Raw genomic sequence first — 16,723 nt, 5'->3', positions numbered from 1 at the left:
TATCATTAAGATTCATGATCCGAAAAATGTATCAATTCATGAAAAATTATAAATACGTATTATATATTTATGTCATGATTTATTACTTAATATCTAATTTATAATAATTCATTTAGTATAAATATGCTAAATTGGATTGTTAATTCTTACCTAATATATTATGACATTTAAAATCATAAACATTTATATAACATGTTCACAATAAAGATTAATTTTAACTCACTTTCAATATTCATATTTACTCTTCATTATTTTATTTTCTTTTAATCACTTAGTAATTTGAACGTCGAAGCTTAATTGTTATGTCGACTTCCATGCAATGTTATACTCAATCAATCAAGACCTTAGCTCATACTTAAAATAGTTTTAAAACGTCTCCCAAAAAAGGAAAAAAAATTAGTCGAATCATTTATCCAAACATTCCCTATGGCGATAACAGAATCCCTTTCATTACAAGGTAACTGAGTTTCTTCATTCAGAAGTTGAGTAGTTCGATAGCTCCAACCAATACTTATGGCATAAGTGTTATCTCTAGATAATTTTAATTATAGATGACTCATCCAGTCTTTCTTGATATAAAAAGTGCACTTGCGATAGCAGATTAACCAGCATTACAAGCTGTATAATAAAGTATAAATAAATGGAATACAACAAATGGGGTGTGTACCCGTTCTCTTCTCTTTTCTTAATATCAACTTCAAAGTCATCAAACCAAATTCAAAACCATTAATTTGTACTATAGAGTACTCATTCATTTTTATCAATGATGAATGACAATAATTGCTTATTCATCTAAAAAGTTATACAATGAAAAATACGGCACAAGCAAACTCCTGAGTCGAAAAGACTGAGATGCATTTTGAAAGTCCTCAATTAAAGCACGAATCTCTTCCTGAGAACTAATGTGGAGAATCGGTTGTCACCTCTATAGCATCATTTCTTTCACTGTAAATTTTGATGAGCAATTATATTTACAAAAACTCTCCAAATTGGAAAAATAGTTCACAATTTCAAACAAGAACCGAACTCTTGAAAAATAAGGCTATATCTAAGGGAAAGTAGCTCACAATCACATGCAACAGATGGTCAATGACATGTTTCAGCTGGAAACTCTAGGTTGCTTGCATCCATGCTCTGGTAAAAGGTTATCAGATGCTGCTCTTTTTGGTTTCAACTGAAAAATACGAAAGATCATTGACATCTATTAGATCCCTGTGGGCTGATGAATGGATGGTAGGAATGTGTACAAGCATGTGCAGACCTAATTGTACCAAAACATATTGGAATTAACTTTTAAGAGTTACTAACCTTCTCCTCAGCATGCTGATAGATATGTCTCAGTAGGATATTTTTGGCCTCAGTACTTATCACTGTCAGAACAAATTTCAGCAACAAGTTAACAAACCCTCAGTTACCAAACATCAGTAATAATTCTACCCAAAATAAAAGAGAGACAGAAAATGAGGGATGCAAAAAAAGAAAAAATAAAAACCAGCAACAAATGTTTTTCATGTTTCTTACCTTTCTATATAAGCAAAATTTAGTGTGTGGCAAACAGAGAAAATAAAATTAAAGTAATGGGTTTAAAGCACCTAATTTGGATCCTCCTCCAAAATCATGACTAAAGGAAAATACATTTTTCAAACAGATTATTGATCAGATAAAAACAGAGCAAAGCATTGGCCCAGAAGTAGAAAAAGTTCTAGTGACTACCTTGATCAGGTGGTGGAAGGGTTCTGCTGTGAGTAGGATGGTAAGTGGCCGGTGCCATTTTCTGCATGACAATAGAAGTTTACTCTTCAGAGAGCAAATGAAAATATATGATTAGGTGATCCATAGTACACTTCAGAAAAGAAAAGAGTAACGAGATGCAAAACGGGGCATGTTTAGTTTTCAGCTGAGAGATCCCCAACGTTTATTCAAAAAGTAAAACTGAGAAAATCTCTTGCTCGATTTTCAGTTGATATCATTGCAAACTGAGTTTTGCCTCTAGTTTGAAATGGAAGATAGAGAAAGCCGTTTTACAAACTAAGTCCGTAACATAAAGTTCGTTCAGTGTGTAACATAAGGTTCATTCAAACTTAAGTTTCAAACTTCAGTCGAAGTATGCACAAAGAAGTTGTTGGCCCTAAAACTGTTTCTTTTATCCATGGCTTGATTAGAAAAAAGGAAATGAATAGTGGAATCATACTTTTATGCTTCAGCATAGGTATTAAATGAATCTAATGGTCTCCTTCATCTTTAATAGATAAATTTAATGAGTAATGCTTATTTATTTGTAATTTTGTGGATTAGCGATTCTAATAATCAATGGAAAAGAAAAGTACAACTACATTCAGCAAAAGGTATTGTAAAACAACTAAATTTGTATCAGGCTAATGGAAACTAATATATGTCTGAAAGCTGGAAAGATTTTCTTATAATATAAAGGAAAAATTACGTATAAAACTAGCCTTTCCAACTATTTAGAAAAAAAGTAAAGCAATTATTTTGAAAGAAGAATTAATTGCCACAATATTGAACAAGAAAACCAAACTTAACAGTATTATGTTTAGAGTGAAAAAAAACAACAAAAGGAAACAGAAAATCATCCCATGCTTGAAAAGTTTAAAACTTCGAAATTTATGAGTGCTTCAACCTTAGGTGAAGGACAAATTGCACAATGCCATCCTATTATGAATTAGTAATAACAATCATAACATCAAGAAATACTGTCATTTGTGATAAAAAGGAACAAACGAAAAAATGTAATGATTGCAAACACATGCTCTTCTACACTACAACTTCTCTACCATGTACCAACTTAAAACTTTAACGAACAATCTTAAAATGAAAATATAGGATTGAAATAAGCAAGTATGTCAACTAGAAGAAAATCTTATCTTGATGGCTAACAACCAAATTTTGTCCTCAAGAGACAAGTAGGTTGAGAATAAAAAACAGGGCAATTCTCTCTTCCCTAAGCATCCAACCCAAATAAACCCAAATAAATGTCTATAGATGAGACCGTAGTAAACGGAAAACTCAGAACTACAATCAGATTTCTCAGCAAGTGATAAAGCATACATTTGCATGATTGAAGAGTCATTACCAAGATTATCAATTTCTTAGACTACACAACTTACAGAAGAACTTGAAGGATCGGAAGGTCGAAGCTGACTGAAGTTGTGAGGGTCATAGGATGGCCAATTACCCAGTACAGACTCCATAGAGTGATGGTTGCTGCTACAAATTTCAGAGAGATTAAGGCGTGAAAAAAAAGAAAATGGATGAGGAAGGCAATGACACACACAACACAAATTCCCACTCGAGAAACAGCTGTTGTGGACTGAACTTCACTTCACATTTGTGCACTCATTGCAAAGGACACCACACCACTCCACACCACCTGTCCTAACTCTAAACCCAATTATTCATTCCCGCTTGCACAGGATTATATTTGTGGCTGGTAAACTGCAATTTACGAAAAAGGGGTAAGTGAATTCCAATTAAGGAAAAAGGAGAAAAATCCCTAAAAACATCAATCCAGTGCATGAAGAATAAAATTCACCAAAACTCTGAACTATCAGATTATCAATCAATACAGACTTTTAGGCTCACTAATGAACTCGTCAAAATGAAAACACACATCCAAGAACACTGAAAGCCAAAAATTGAAGATCCAGTGTTGTTTGAACGAATCAGATATTGGAAAACAGTAACAAGATAAGAAGTGAAAGCGTTAGAAATAATCCGAGTCCAAAGACAGTAGAAATATTGGTGAGTGTCTAAGCATTACATTACCCTATGAAATTCTGAATAGGGATTTCAGATCTATGGTGAATGTGGTAAAGTTATGTTATGGTTGAGAAGTGAAAGAAAAGGGTAAGGTGGGCAAAATGAAAAGCTGAAAATTGCAGCCACCATTAACGACTGATCATTAATTAAAGTAACTCATGAGTTCCTTCATATAAACCACTCATACCTAATTTTATTACAGATTTTTTAAATAACTTCACACAACAATTATTTTATAATTTTGTATTTAAATTTGATTATGAAAGATAATAATATTTATTAATATAAATTAATTTTTTTTATAAAAATATTAATTAAATGCTTTTGGTCAAAAACTGAATTAATGTAAAAGCTGAAAATTTGATGTTGCATAAAACTGAATTTCCAGTGTTATGCATTCCTGTGTTAAATACTATTTTGGTTTAATCCTGGTTCTAACTTTTGGAGGTTTGGTTCAAAATGGTCTCACCTTAAAAAGTTCAGTAAGACTCCATATTTTGTTTAAAAATGTTCAATTCGATCATTTTCATGGACGTCGTTAAAAACTTAACAGTATTGATGCCACTGTAGCCAAATCTGAGTGATGTGTTATGTTGGATGATTACGTGACACTGTGAAGTGAAGTGAGTTGGTGAAAATATTTTAAAAAAATAAAACGACTTAATTTGGGTGGTAGGTTTAAGTGTGGGTTAAAACAAAATTACCCTTATCTAAGACTGATTTAGGCATTTCTGGGTAAAACATTGTGCTGCAAGTGGTTTTGGCTGGTGATTCCTTCAAAATGAAATTGGAACAGCGTACGTGCGCGCGTGAGATAAGTGGTCCTAATCAAGGCTAATAAGTTGATGTTGTTGTATTTGGGATTAGGGTTTAATTATATTTTGTTTGATTGACGATGATTCTGTCACCGAAACTTGCTTCTCCTTCTTGTGAAAAATCAACCAGAAACAGAGAAGAAAGGGAAGACAAAGAATGATATCTCCCCCTTCCTACAAAGCCACAACAGAACCAGAAACGAAAAAGAAGAGTGTCTCCCCGTAGCGAGCTTCTCTCGCACATGACCGAAGAACACCCTCCCAAGTTGGGTTTGTTCGAGACAAGAAAAGGATTTGGGAAAAAAGTTGTTATTAGAGTTCTTTAGGTGTGAAACAAGCATTTGGGAATTAAATTTAGGGTTCAAACCTAATGCATCCAATTAGAATTCAGAAATGAATAGAAATTGATAACTAAAAGTGATTAAAAGGAAATCCCAATCCTAATTAATTATAATTAAAAGAAATACCCAAATCCCCAACCCTAATTATCTAGAACCACTTGCAGCACAATGTTTTATCCAGAAATCCCCAAATCAGTCTTATATAAAGGTAATTTTGGTTTAACCCACACTTAAACCTATCACCCAAATTAAGTCATTTTATTTTTTTAAAATATTTCCACCAACTCACTTCACTTCCCAGTGCCATGTAATCATCCAACATAACACCTCACTCAGATTTGGCCACAGTGACATCAACACCGTTAAGTTTTTAACGGCGTCCACGAAAATAACCGAATTTAACATTTTTAAACAAAATATGAGACCTTACTGAACTTTTTCAAAAGGTATGACCATTTTGAACCAAACCCCCCAAAGTTGAGACTAAATGATGTATTAAACCTATTTTAAATTAAAAATAACGCTGTTACAAAGAAATGCATAACACTGGAAATTAAATAGTATTTAAAAATACATTGTATTCCATAAAATTGATTTTAATTATTCATTTTCTATATGTATTAGCATTTTTAAACACTAACAAACGTGCATAATATTTCATTATTGATCAACACACCTTCATGATACAATAACTTAGCTTAAAAAGAGCTAAATGAGAAGAAAATAGAAAGATAACTGCCTATAGACAGAAAAACATAAAAATTGGAATAGTCAACACTTTTATCGACATTGAGATATTATGTCTAACACAACTTCAAGTTGGGTGGTGTACCTAAATGAGACTTATTTAATAATCAAATATATTTAAACTTTATTCTAGTATATATAAATCGTATTTATCAAATTTAGTATAAATATAATCAATTTTTAGTCTATGTAAAGATTTTAAATATTTGTTTTTGTATTTGAGTAATACTAAATTGTTAATGATTTATGAAAACGACATAAAAGACAACTTAACAATCCAAAAGACTCCTATTTAACAACAAATTCGGAATATTGTTCCATATAAATCTCTTTTAGTAAATCATCATTAAAAAATGCATGGTTGACATACAATTGATAAAGAGATCTTTGTTGAAGAGTTATCATGACTATAAATAATCTAATAGAAGTCATCTAGAAAAAAAAAATATATGGACGAGTCAAACATACCAGTGACAGAAGAGTGGACAAAAGAGACAACAATAATCCTGAAAGAAGAAAAAGGTGTGACATTAACGCTTTGAATCACTACTAGAAAGATACCATGCGTAAGAACTATGATGGAAATAAAAGATAACATATCTATCTCAAATATCTAATAATCTAACATATCTAACAATACCTAACTTGGATACATTTGATTCAAAAAGGTGCAGAAAATAAGACTTTAGTAAAGACATAAGCAAGCTCATGTTTTGAAGGAATATGAGAGAAAAGAATAAGGCCTTCAACGATCTTTGTACGTATGAGATGATAATCCATTTCTATGTACTTGGATCTTTCATGGAAGGGGAGATTTTCGGCCATTTGAATTGCTGATTGATTATCACATTGGATAAAGAAAGGCAGAAGAATATTCAGAGAAAGATCATCAACAATATATTTTAGCCATTGTAACTCACATGCAATTGTGGTTAAAGCTCGATATTCTGCCTCTGTGGAGCTTCTTGAAACAATGTTTTGCTTCTTGAAACAATGTTTTGCTTCTTAGATTCCAGGAAATTAAAGAATTATCATAGAAGATGCAGTATCTAGAAACATATTTCAGAATAACTTTGCAAATTTCCTAGTCTGAATTTGTGAATGCTTGGATTTTGTTAGAATTTTGAATTGGATATAAAAGACCTTTATTTGATGCATTTTTGAGATATTTTAGAATCTAGGAAGTAGCTTATGTTGGGCCTTTTGTGTTAGATACAACGGTTTACCAATTAGTTTGCGAAAGTTGGTGGAACTAGTGAGTAAGTCTCCTTCTTTGACTCTAAATCTACTGAGTAATCACCCTTCATGTTGTTCACTTTGGAGTCTCTATTTCATCATCCTTTTGTCCTTAAAAGACGCCTTAAAGTGTGGAATGAATATGCCCAGTGACATAGTTAGAATTTATTATTTTTTGTCTGAGGTATTATCTACTTTCCATCATGGTTTTGTTCTTAGAAGGTATCACATGAGAGTGGAAGGAGAAAAAATATTTAAATTGTCTTTAGTTTTGATTCCTAAACGATGTAAAACTATCAAACTTAATAGCAACCAAGAGCTAACATGTCTGCAACCAGTTAGGCTAAATTCGGAAAGAATGTCAAGACAATATTAACGTTGATTGATGACCAGATCACGCTGGGATCTTGCAACCTTAAATCCAAAAAAATACTTCAACTCACCTAGATCTTTAATATGAAACTGATCATTGAGATAAAATTTGATTTGATTAATCATGCAAAGGTTGTTTATAGTGATGACTATGTTATCGACATAGACCAATAAAGTTGTTGTGAAGGATGAATCAGTTAAAGAGTAATCAGCCATACTCTGGATGAAACCAAACTGAAAGACATAAGAGGTGAGTTTTGCATTATATTGTGACAGCTTACTTGTCTAAGACCATACAAGGACTTGTGTAATTTGCAAACAAGCTTTGGAGATGGAATGTAGAGCTAGTGAAGGTTTCATGAACACTTCTTGATTTAGTTCACCTTGTAAGAAGACATTATCAACATCAAGTTGATATAAAATCTAGCCGCCAAAGGACGTAGCAAGGAGAAAGAAGAAAACAAACGGTGGTTAAGTTAACCACATGTGAGAGTAGAAGCATAGGTCAAACAACTAAAAACATGTGGGCTAAAATAGGAGTATTATCATGTACTAATTCGTACGAAGATTCGAGATTGAGAAAAGGAGTAGGAAACTTGTTGATGCTAGGCACTGCATGTTTGAGAGTAAAAGGCCAAAAAGAGGTTGGTAAATTTGATTGAATAAACAATACACTACTAACATTTAATAGATATTGATGCTTGAGTTCAATAACATTGTTTTGTTGAGGAGTCTCAAACACAAGTCATGAAAAATACCTTTATTTGAGTAAAAATGAGTTAGGAGGAGCTCTTTGCCATTATCGGATTTGATTTTCTTGAGTTTGAAAGAAAACTGGTTTTCAATTAACTGAATTAAAGAGGGGAAAATGTTTTTAACATCATATTTTGTTTTTAAAGGGTGAATATAAGTGAAACGTGAAAAATAATCTACAATAGTCAAGAAAAACTTAAAACAATCAAAGATGCAAACAATCAAAGACAATGTCATTATTTTTAGAAAATAAATGTTTTAACATTTTTGTTTGAATTGTGACCTAGTCTTAAATGCCATAGCATGAATCTTTCAATATGCATTACAGAGGAAATGAATTTTTGAACTGCAGTATTGGAATAAGATCCACATGATTTCCAGTCATCAATAATCTGGAAGTTGGATTTCTGCATGATTAAACAGGTTAAATCATAGAAGACAATCATGCAGTCAGTGGTAGAAAGAAGTTTAGGAATAGAAACGAGATAGGCTACAAAACATCAGCGAATCTTTATTATCCCAAACAAATTTAATCCGCAAGTATATGCAGGGTGGGTGATTTTTTTGCCAATCCTAAATATACAACTCTTTCAACGGTAAAGCACCTTATTAAATTATCCACTATCCACGAATCTTATTATCCGCAAATATCAATTACTCCAAACAAATTTAATCCGCAAGTAAATGCGGGGCGGGTGATTTTTTTACTCTTTGAACGGTGAGGCACTTTATTAGTACAATCTAACCTTTCTTTGTCGAGGTTTCAATTACTTTTAATTATATTTTATATTTAATTTTTTTTCTCTGTCAAGAAGATTACCCAATTAAAAATCATTACAAAATAGAAAAATATATGTAGTTAAAAAACCTGTCTAAGTAGTTTGTAAAGTATGTAAAATTGATTAACTTTTTTGTTAAGTAGTTATGTTTTTGTTTCCGAGTCTTTAGTAAAGGCTATCCTCTCCACTACTCTCTTTTCTTAATATTCGAATGAAAATGCTAAATAAATTGTTAAAATATTTATAGTTTTAAAACTCAATTCAATAAAAAATAAATTGAATTTAGTTTAAAAAATTCAATAGAAAATACTTTTATTTATCTATTATTGCAGCATACATGTTTTAAACTAATGCATTACTTTTTCTATTTTTTTTATCATAATTTTCAATGCATTTTTTATGTGTTTTTTTAATAAAGCATGACAAAAAGTTTTTATTTTGACTTTTTTAACTCATGTCTTTATGACATTGGTAAACAAGAGTAACTATTATTAATATTAAAAGTAGAAATAAGTCAGGTTACTTGTAACATATAATATAATCATATATAATATATCTGGATTTATAATATTTTATATAAATTAAAAAAAATCTTATAAAAATTTATAATAATACAAATATATATATATATATATATATATATATATATATATATATATATATATATATATATATATATATGAATATACAACTTGCAAATGTATAGTCTCAAGTGGTTAAATTCTCCCATATGTATCATCATTATTATGTAACATACTATTATAGTAAATAGACAACCATAGACAACAAAAAAAATATAAAGATGGGCTTATTTTGTTTCTATAAACTTCTTTTTGATGCATTTCATTACAATTATTTTTTAATTAGATATTCATAATTTAATTCATCATTCACAAATCAATCACCCAATACACAACCTAATATCATTCAATTACAATTAATCATTTTTTATGATATTGACATGATTTATACTTAAAATTTTGAAATAACATGTATTGAACTAAATATGCATGAAGTCTTGTACGTTTCATGTAATATATCTACGATGGTTTAAACAAAATAATTGTTGTGCCTCTACTTGACACACATATAGTGGATTTGAAAAAAATAACTATTATGCCTTCATTTGATACATCAATACCATGACAAAGTTAATTATTTCATTACTTTATGTCACAAGACTATTTTATATCAACTTAACAAGACTTTTTTTAACTCTCACCACCTAAACTATATTCTCTATATTATAATGACTTCATAATCGAGACTCTTACTTAATACATATCTTTACATTAGATAATGCAAGAATTCTCCTTAAAATTAATCACATTCATACAACATAAGTTAACCATACTTTTCAATTACAGTTTTTATCTAAAATAAGAAAATCATCATTAGATATCCTAACATTAGACAATGCAACAATTCTTTTTAAAATTAATCAATTCATACAACACAAGTTAACCTTACTTTTCAATCACAATTTCAATCTAAAATAAGGAAATCATCACCATCAACATTAAAAACTCATTCTTTCATTCTCACTCATTCTTACTCATTCTCATCAAACTAAGAAAAACTTTTAGAGAAATCTCTAACCTTAACTAAAAAATTCACCAAATTTATCATCATTCCTTTCCATGTTTTACTATACTCTAACATTTAAAACCATATTTAATTTAATCAACATTGTAACATCTCATCAGTCATCACAAACTCGCTCAACACCCCCAACAAAAAAAGGGTGTACTACGGAAACAAAACAGAAAACTATTGCCCATTGGTGCTCAATGCTACTTTACATGCACCCAATGGTACTAGTCAACACCCAAAGACTCAAGCCTAGCACCCAACTCTTAGTGCTCACTAAAATTTAATTTACTAGTAATATATAGCTGCTCTGAGACATCATCCCATGTGAAATACTAAAATTTGATATACATATCAAATTAATCCATCTATCAGAACTATTTTACTTTCTTCTTTTAAAAAAATAGGGTTAAATATGTTTTTCGTCCCTTAAGTATCACACGATTTTGGGTTTAGTCCTTACTCAAAACTTTTGTTCCTTTTAGTTTTTTTAGTTTTAAAACTCGTATTTTTAGTCCTTAAAAAGCAACGAGGTTAGATTTCCTGTGAGGTGGCTAATGGCGAGCCACGTCAGATGTCACTTTCCCTGATAACTTTGTGTCACGTTGTTTTTTTTTCTTTTTCTCTCTTTTACTACTCTTTTTGCTAAGAACCCTAATTATTTTCAAACATAAAAAACCCCTAATCTGATTTCATAAATGATTGAAGACATGTTCGCGTAAAAGTGCTTGATGCGTGATTTGCGCGAAGTTGAACGGAGAAGACAAAGAAGCGTTAAGAGATGGAGGTTGCTTCGCACAGGTTGTTGCAGGCGTAATGGCTTGGACGAAGGTTGAAGGAGATGAGGGAGGCGTTTAATGCTTCCATGGTGCGATTAAGACGAAGGAGGTTCTCTGAATGGTGGCGCAAAGGAGGAAGATGTCTCGCGAGTTAGGGTTTCACGATTTGGATTGTTGATTTCTGGAATTTGTTATTCAGGTGCGAAGGTGCGAAGAGGTTGATGACGTGCGATTTCACGAGTGTAATTTGGGGTTTTATGATTTCTTTGCATTCGATTGGATTTTTCTTTTGTAGATTTCCATGGTGATTTCAATTTAGTGAAGGAGATTAGTGTAGGGAGATCGTTGTGATTACCCTTTTGTAGGAGTTGTTCATGGTGGACTCATGGTGATGACCATGGAAGTAATTGAATCGCGAGGGAATTAAGAAGGGGCAAAAATTGAATCGTGGGTTGAACTGATGTATGCAGAATTTGAACTTGTGCCTTTTTTAGTATCTGAACCTGATGAGTTTGTTGTTATTTGGTGGGAGAGGGAGAGATGGGTGTTGCTGCTATTGTCGGACTTTTGATTTTTGCTAAGAACCCTAATTATTTTCAAACATAAAAAAGCTCTAATCTGATTTCAAAAAATAAAAGCAACGTGACACACAAATGGTATCAGATTGACTTGTCGTTAGCCACCTCACAATGAAATCTAACACCATTATTTTTTAAGGACTAAAAATACGAGCTTTAAAAATAAAAGGACTAAAAGGAACATCTTTTTTACTTGCTTCTTTTAAAAAAATAACCTAATTTAATGAAAATCTTCCCCCTCTCTATATATATTTTCTACTTACAAAGAAATAAAATTTTAATTAGAATAAGAATTTTATATAAAACTATTGTATTAAAAGTAGAAAAAGTAGATAAAAAAAGTCTTAAAAATTAATGAAATAATAAGATTAAAAACGTAAATTAAGATTACAAATGTTTACAAATACTTCAAGAAGAATACTAATATATACACCGTATTAAATACCACATCGTTTTTCCCAAATGCCTTAAAAGATATTTATAAATGATGCAGGCAGCAATAAAAATTACACTTGTAATCTCCAACGCACTTTATAAAATATTTTCAATAAAAAATCTTAAAGGTATATAATTAAACCATTTTTTAAGTATATTAATATATTTTTGCTAACAATGAAATAAAATATTAATTAAAGTAAATAAAGTGAAAATATTATAAAATTATTATATTAGAAAAAAATAGACATAAAATCTTAAAAATAAAATACTATAATAATCCTCCTAGAAAATAAATTAAAACTTCATATTTGACTTCCATTAAAAAAGTTATTCAATATTACTACCATGAAGAGATAAACTCATGTTAACAAATATTTTGAGAAAAACATTTAATACACCATATTAAATACTATATTGTTTTGAGCAAACTGCCTTAAAAGATGGTTATAAAAATATATAGGAAATAATAAAATGACGTTTGTAATAAATGTATTGACGACATCATTAATTAACTCATAATTATTATACTATTTAATAAAGCTTACGAAGCTTATTGGCACTAATTAATTACACTATTTAACTTAATCCAATATGTGGAAAAGAGAAAGAAAGATCCAACTCAGCACGAAAATCCCATGACTTTCCTAAACCACTCTTCTTCAACAACATAACGACATAAATGCTCAATTTATTCAATTTATTTCTCTCTTTCTTTAAATCTTTGCAAGCTCTCTTCTGCAAATGCACTTCTTCTTCCTCTCAAACCTCAAAACCCCAATCCTAAAACCCTAGCGAGACAAAGCCATGTCTGACGTCTTCTGCACTGACTGCAAGAGGCAGACGGAGGTCGTCTTCGACCACTCGGCGGGGGACACCGTCTGTTCCGAGTGCGGTCTCGTCTTGGAGTCTCACTCCATTGACGAAACCTCCGAGTGGCGAACCTTCGCCAACGAGTCCGGCGACAACGACCCCGTGCGTGTTGGCGGGCCCACCAACCCGCTTCTCACTGACGGCGGCCTCTCCACCGTCATAGCCAAGCCGAACGGCGCCTCTGGCGAGTTCCTCACCTCCTCACTCGGCCGCTGGCAGAACCGCGGCTCCAACCCCGACCGCGGACTCATCGTCGCCTTCAAAAGCATCGCCACCATGTCCGATAGGTCATGCACTACGCATTATTTATTTATTTGTTTAAATTAGTTGAGAATGGTTTTTTTGTCGTATTGGCTGACGTGGCTGGCGGTGGAATTTCAGGTTGGGACTTGTTGCAACTATCAAGGTATTGCACATTATGTTCTTGATAACTTTCTTTAGTAGCTATAAACCGTTACCTTTCTTAAACCATGATCAAGAATGTGTTTGAATGTAAAATAATTCGGTTGAAAGGAGTCAAATCTAATTTTTCTGCTGAATTGTGAATCAACTTGTTTGGATTTCTTGTTGTGGAGATGCCATGGCGGCCATTCCTTCAGAAATCATCCACCACGGCATTTGCAATGGTGGCCATGGGACCGCCATTGAACAAGGTTCTTGGTAGTGTCATTCATACCCATTGGAGTAATGGATCACTTTACTTATTGTTGCAATTCGTTTGTGGCGATGCACTGGTATTTCCATTTAACGAAACGGGACTCAAGGTCATAACCATCTTCAAAATTTTGGAAACTTTTTAATCATAAAAATTGGACCCTTTATGTTAAAAATAACAGCACAATTTAACATTTGAAAGTATTACTATATATAATTTTTTTTTTCACAAAATAAAGCAAAAGTTGTGAACTTCTACCATTTGAAGCCCTTTACATCTCTCTGGCCAGAATCCAGTCTTGAAAGGTCCCACCTGCATGGGAGACATGTTCTTCTGTTACTCCTAATTTAGTCGACTTTAAATTCCTGACTTCAACAAAAGGTTAAATGCTGGACAATTGTTTAATTTTTGGAATTAAAAATGTGAATAGAGCATTTTACGGAATATCAATTGAAATTCCCTAAAAATTAGGTTACTCTCATCGAAACACGTATAAAAGTTTCTTATGTATACGAATGTGGTGAGACAAGCATGAAATTATGAGTGGTGATTTCATTTTTACTCAAAGTAAGAGGGTCGAACCATGTTTATTAATGGCAACCGATTACGTTGAATTTGACACAACAATGTTTATATTCTTTGCATTATATCAACTGCTCCTTGAAGCAGTTATTAGTTTATCTTGAGTTAAACATTGAAATTTATGGAAAATTAGTTTTTGTTCCCCTCTTATGTTATTTTTTGCATTTGATTTGAAGGATCGGGCTAATGAGATATATAAACGAGTTGAGGACCAGAAGTCTAGTAGGGGAAGAAATCAGGATGCATTATTGGCTGCTTGCCTCTACATAGCTTGTCGACAAGAGGACAAGCCTCGCACTGTAAAGGGTGCAACCTTATGTTTCTTTTGACCTTTGATGCTTCCTGATTTATCTTTTCCTAAAGTTACCTTACATGAACCTATGGATTTGAAATAGAAATTTGCTCTGTTGCCAATGGAGCTTCCAAGAAGGACATTGGCCGAGCGAAAGAATACGTAGTGAAACAACTGGGTTTGGAGAAGGGCCAATCTGTAGAGATGGGAACAATACACGCTGGGGACTTTATGGTGAGGTTTTTTAATTGTTGAAGGTTGCTTATGTTGCACGGCTAGCCAATTTAATCATTGGGTTAGCTGACGAATAAATTTTTGTTTGTTCCACTGACATTATTTCTCCTCAATCATTAGAGGCGTTTTTGTTCTAATCTCGGTATGAATAATCAAGCTGTTAAAGCCGCTCAGGAAGCTGTTCAGAAATCAGAAGAATTTGATATAAGGTCAATTTTATTTTGTCTTGTATTTTCTTTAGAGAATGATATAGTTCAGTGTTAAGGTTAGCTGCCATGTTATTTACCTTTTCATACTATTACATTATTGTTGATTATGAATTCAATAAATACCTTGGTGTCACTACTATTGAGGAATTTCAGGTGGAAAAAGTTGGCAATACTGTGACAAAAATGAACCAACCACACTAGCATAAGATTAGCGCTTTATAATTATAAGTGCTCAAGGGTTACGAGACTGGACGGGGGATATGGTTAAGGGTAGTATGCAATAGCTTTGAATTTGAACTCTTTCTCCTTTAACTAGGCAAATGATGAGTTTGTGGGTCATGAACTAATGTTAGACATATATAGGCTTGCTTTATTGTATTACACGCTTGCGTGACTCAATTTGAATTTAAAGGACAAATCATTTGCGCTGTCCTCTCACCACGAATCCATTTTAGTGTTTATTGCTTTCTTCAGCCTGTTTGATTGCACCACGAATGCATTTCCTTTTTTCATAATTTTTTTATTTATCTTGTGATAGATACTAATAGCATCTCTTAATCTGCAGGAGAAGCCCCATATCAATTGCTGCAGCAGTTATATACATTATAACTCAGCTTTCCGATGATAAAAAACCCCTCAAAGGTCAGTGCCACTTCTCCTAGGGTGAATGAAATAAGAACATTTCGACTGGTTAAATTGTCTACTCTATTTCTTATGTGATAAATTTGGAATTAAATTCGATTTCAAATAAGTTTCTAAAAGAGTATTCAAATGTATGAAGGTCTTAGTGATCATAAGAATTAGCCGCTGCGCTATTATGATATATTTGTATCTGACCTACTGTGTTAGTGCAGATATATCAGTTGCTACAGGAGTTGCAGAAGGAACCATTAGGAACTCGTACAAGGATCTTCATCCTTATGTTTTCAAAATAATACCAAATTGGTATGCAAAGGAAGAGTATTTGAAGAACTTATGCAGCCCTTAGAGAAAAAAAAAAAATTAACGACCACATTTAACAACTTAGATGCCTTTGGAATGTTCTGTCCTTATGTACTGACTGTTTTATAGTTTTAACTCAATGAAAATGCCTCTTTTTTTATGTTATTTTTACTTTTGCGTGGCATTTTTCTTATATTGTGTTTGGATGAGGTAGTTTAAAAGGATAATTAATTTATTTGAAGAATTAATTTTTTTTACACTAAAATGACTTTTTTAGATAAAGTAATTAAAAGAAATTGAAATTTAAGAAAATTTGAAAAGTATTTTAAATGAATAAAATAAAAAAGTTTCAAATACACTAAAATAATAAAAGAAATATGAAATTCTACTCCTATTCACTCTTTTTACTTTTCTCATGAAGGTTCAGTTGTGTCGGCTATCAGTGAAAACTAAAAGATAATTTAGGTCGGTCAAGATTAAAGGTGAGGTTTAGATTGAAGTTTGAGTTGAGTAAGGAAAAATTGAAGTTCTTGATAGGTTGGTTGAGGCCATAAGTCTTGATGGGTCGACCAAGTTGAATGTAGAGGTGAGTTCACTCGAGATGACAATCTAGACGTAACAAATCAGGTTAAAGACGGTTTGACCTGGGTTAAAGGACGAGACAAGTCAATTTGGGTAAGGATAAGATGGTTCAAGTCAAGTTGATGGTCGAGTCAATTTAGCTCGGATTAAAG

At 32.1% G+C, this 16,723-nt stretch overlaps 2 protein-coding genes across 6 annotated transcripts; one reads left to right on the top strand and one right to left on the bottom strand.

Moving 5' to 3' along the window:
- Positions 1-596: 596 nt before the first annotated feature.
- LOC124838494 (DET1 complexing ubiquitin ligase) lies at positions 597-3,923 on the bottom strand. Of its 5 annotated transcripts, none has more exons than XM_088115034.1 (7): positions 3,784-3,923; positions 3,293-3,453; positions 3,126-3,225; positions 1,714-1,774; positions 1,309-1,370; positions 1,068-1,174; positions 597-945 (listed from the first exon to the last, which is right to left on the bottom strand). In XM_088115034.1, exons 3-6 carry the CDS (start codon positions 3,207-3,209, stop codon positions 1,100-1,102), a joined length of 282 nt encoding a protein of 93 aa, XP_087971160.1. In that variant the 5' UTR covers positions 3,210-3,225; positions 3,293-3,453; positions 3,784-3,923; the 3' UTR covers positions 597-945; positions 1,068-1,099. The 5 variants fall into 5 exon arrangements, with proteins under 5 accessions (XP_087971160.1, XP_087971159.1, XP_087971161.1 ...); XM_088115033.1 differs by having other exon boundaries at positions 3,126-3,222; XM_088115035.1 differs by having other exon boundaries at positions 3,308-3,453.
- An 8,952-nt stretch (positions 3,924-12,875) lies between these two features.
- Positions 12,876-16,154, top strand: LOC124838495 (transcription initiation factor IIB-like). Its single transcript, XM_047314112.2, has 7 exons — positions 12,876-13,362; positions 13,457-13,481; positions 14,489-14,618; positions 14,708-14,838; positions 14,959-15,047; positions 15,613-15,689; positions 15,902-16,154. The coding sequence occupies exons 1-7, from the start codon at positions 13,010-13,012 to the stop codon at positions 16,033-16,035; spliced, it is 939 nt and encodes a 312-aa protein (XP_047170068.1). The 5' UTR covers positions 12,876-13,009; the 3' UTR covers positions 16,036-16,154.
- The last annotated feature ends 569 nt before the right edge of the window (positions 16,155-16,723 follow it).

The sequence above is a fragment of the Vigna umbellata genome, chromosome 5 (genome assembly GCF_029865625.1).
Source record: "Vigna umbellata cultivar VRB3 chromosome 5, Vumbellata_1.0, whole genome shotgun sequence".
NCBI lineage: Eukaryota > Viridiplantae > Streptophyta > Magnoliopsida > Fabales > Fabaceae > Vigna > Vigna umbellata.
The sequence above is the reverse complement of the archived record's forward strand: the minus strand, read 5'-3'. Positions and strand labels throughout refer to the sequence as shown.

Coding starts and splice junctions, on each gene's coding strand:
- LOC124838495 (XM_047314112.2), top strand. CDS start 13,010: ATGTCTGACGTCTTCTGCACTGACTGCAAGAGGCAGACGGAGGTCGTC. Junction 13,363..13,456: donor ATCGCCACCATGTCCGATAG/GTCATGCACTAC, acceptor GTGGAATTTCAG/GTTGGGACTTGTTGCAACTA. Junction 13,482..14,488: donor GACTTGTTGCAACTATCAAG/GTATTGCACATT, acceptor TTTGATTTGAAG/GATCGGGCTAATGAGATATA.
- LOC124838494 (XM_047314107.2), bottom strand. CDS start 3,209: ATGGAGTCTGTACTGGGTAATTGGCCATCCTATGACCCTCACAACTTC. Junction 1,775..3,125: donor CCGATCCTTCAAGTTCTTCT/GTAAGTTGTGTA, acceptor ATTGTCATGCAG/AAAATGGCACCGGCCACTTA. Junction 1,175..1,308: donor ATCAGCATGCTGAGGAGAAG/GTTAGTAACTCT, acceptor CGTATTTTTCAG/TTGAAACCAAAAAGAGCAGC.